The sequence below is a fragment of the Rattus rattus genome, chromosome 6, assembly GCF_011064425.1.
Source record: "Rattus rattus isolate New Zealand chromosome 6, Rrattus_CSIRO_v1, whole genome shotgun sequence".
NCBI lineage: Eukaryota > Metazoa > Chordata > Mammalia > Rodentia > Muridae > Rattus > Rattus rattus.
In genome coordinates, this window is record NC_046159.1 from 42096085 (window position 1) to 42098203 (window position 2119).

Consider the following 2119-nt stretch of genomic DNA (forward strand, 5'->3'; position numbering starts at 1 on the left):
ATTATAAAAGGGGATGAGAGGAGTTAGGGGGCCGATGGACAAGAAACTGGGAAAGGAAATAACATTTGAAATGCAAATAAGACATACTCAAATTAAAAAAATGGAATAAATAAATTAAAAATAAAGTATGACCATGATTCTCCCAGCAGCACTAAAAAACAACTCCTTCTATTCTCTAGCATTTATGAGCAAACCTGGAACCTTTGTACTGTCTGCTTCTTTAATTAGTATATTACTATCTTTTATGTACTAATACTAAGAAACTCTTTTTTTCTTTTCTATTTAAGGAATGTGTGCTAGGAACATCCACTGTAGCTTTCCTTATTCTGTATGAGTCCCAACTTGTGCTACAACTCAGACTTCCCACAGGGAATGACTGTGTCCTCTACTAATACAGAAAAGGTAATGGCATTCTTTATTGCTAGAAATAAAAAGGAAGGAAGATTGATATGGTACTGAGACAACTGGTTAGCCTCTTCTACTGAAACAACTGACTCTCCATGAGCTTTGCAACTAATCCTGTGGCATTTGAAAAAGTGTTTCAGTGGGTGATTCATGAGGAAGAGCATCTGGGTTACCCTAGTTTCTCACTTCTACTTCCATGAGGATTTATGTTAGGACCTGTGTCACTGTGAGAGGAGACTCTTCATACTGTAGACAGTAATAGACTGCCATATCTTCAGACTCCAGGCTGCTGATAGTGAAAGTAACTACTCTCTCTCATTCTCCTGATCTTCAATCACTCCCACTTCCTCCTCCTTCTATCTAAATGTAATAGTTTCATCTGATGTTCTCAGTACGAGCAATACATGTGACAGCTGGGCATTTCCATCTGGGTGGTTTTTGTTCAGGGCTGTATCACTGTGGCGGATACTCTCGAACTTGCTGACAGTAATACACACCCGCATCCTCAGCCCTCACTCTACTGATTTTCAGTGTGAAATATGTTCCTGACCCACTGCCACTGAACCTCTCTGAGACTCCTGATGCACGGGTAGACGTCCAATAAGTCAGGAGCTGAGGAGACTGTCCTGGCCTCTGCAGAAACCAATTCAAGTATGTCTTGCCGTCTTTGTATGCCAGACTCTTACTAGACCTGCAGGTGATGGAAGCTGACTCTCCTGAAGGGACAGGATTGGGGAGTGCACTCTGAGTCATCACAATATCCCCATTGACTCCTAAAATGAGAGAAATGAAAGGTAGGCACAACCATAATGCTATTTTCAAATGAATTTTTCTTTCCTTTATTTCCTACTTATTGTGTTCATGACATTCATTCATATTTCAAAAATGCTCAACATAAAATACCTATGTAAAGAGAGCTTATAACCCCTCTACGAATCATCTAGACCATCAATTTGTGTATGGGTAGCCACAAATGCTTAGGTTTACCTAGGAACCCTTAGAAAAACATGCCTGGCCATAAAAAAACCAGTGATTTCAAATATGAACAGCACCTCCATCTGTATCTGGATTAGGAGGGCCCAGAAATCCCCACCCCACACATTTTCTTTATGTAATTCTTTACTAACCAGGAATCCAGAGCACAAGCAACCCCAGGAACTGAAGAGAGCACCTCATTCTGAGAACTTGATATGAAGAGTCCTGAATATTCAAGGCAGAAAGCGGGGCTAGCTTTTATCTTGGACTTGCAAAAAGAGGTGTACCCTAGGGAGCATTATGCAAATCCATTGGTTAGCACAGCTGGGTGAACAGTACCAAGGGTAAGAAATAGCCCCTTCTTATATGTGCAGTAACATAAAGTGTCTCCTCTTTTTTAAAGGAACAGATTCAATTCCTATTATCTATGGTACAGGGTAGATAAGACACCCCTGATATTGACTGGACATAAATCAATTCCAGTCCTAAACCATCTACAAGGTGAAGGCTTGCCTAGTTGATCTAGACTGAAGTTTCATAGAGGCATGCATCCTAAAGCCATCATTTGAATAAGAATTAAATAATTATATCCCATGACAAGCAAAACAAAAAGGAAAAAGAAATAAAATTAATGGTCTTTTCTAAGTAAAGGTAAGACTGGGAGATATTTTTCCTAAAAATATAAATATGAAAATTTCTTGAAGCTGCTCACAATCCAGTACTAATAAAATTTAATTGC

General features: G+C 39.3%; 1 gene segment (V, D, J or C); it reads right to left on the reverse strand.

The window, feature by feature from the left end:
- Positions 1-858: 858 nt before the first annotated feature.
- LOC116903449 lies at positions 859-1581 on the reverse strand. The segment is given in 2 exon segments: positions 859-1178; positions 1533-1581. Coding segments are annotated over 2 exon segments (369 nt in total).
- Between the last annotated feature and the right edge of the window lie 538 nt (positions 1582-2119).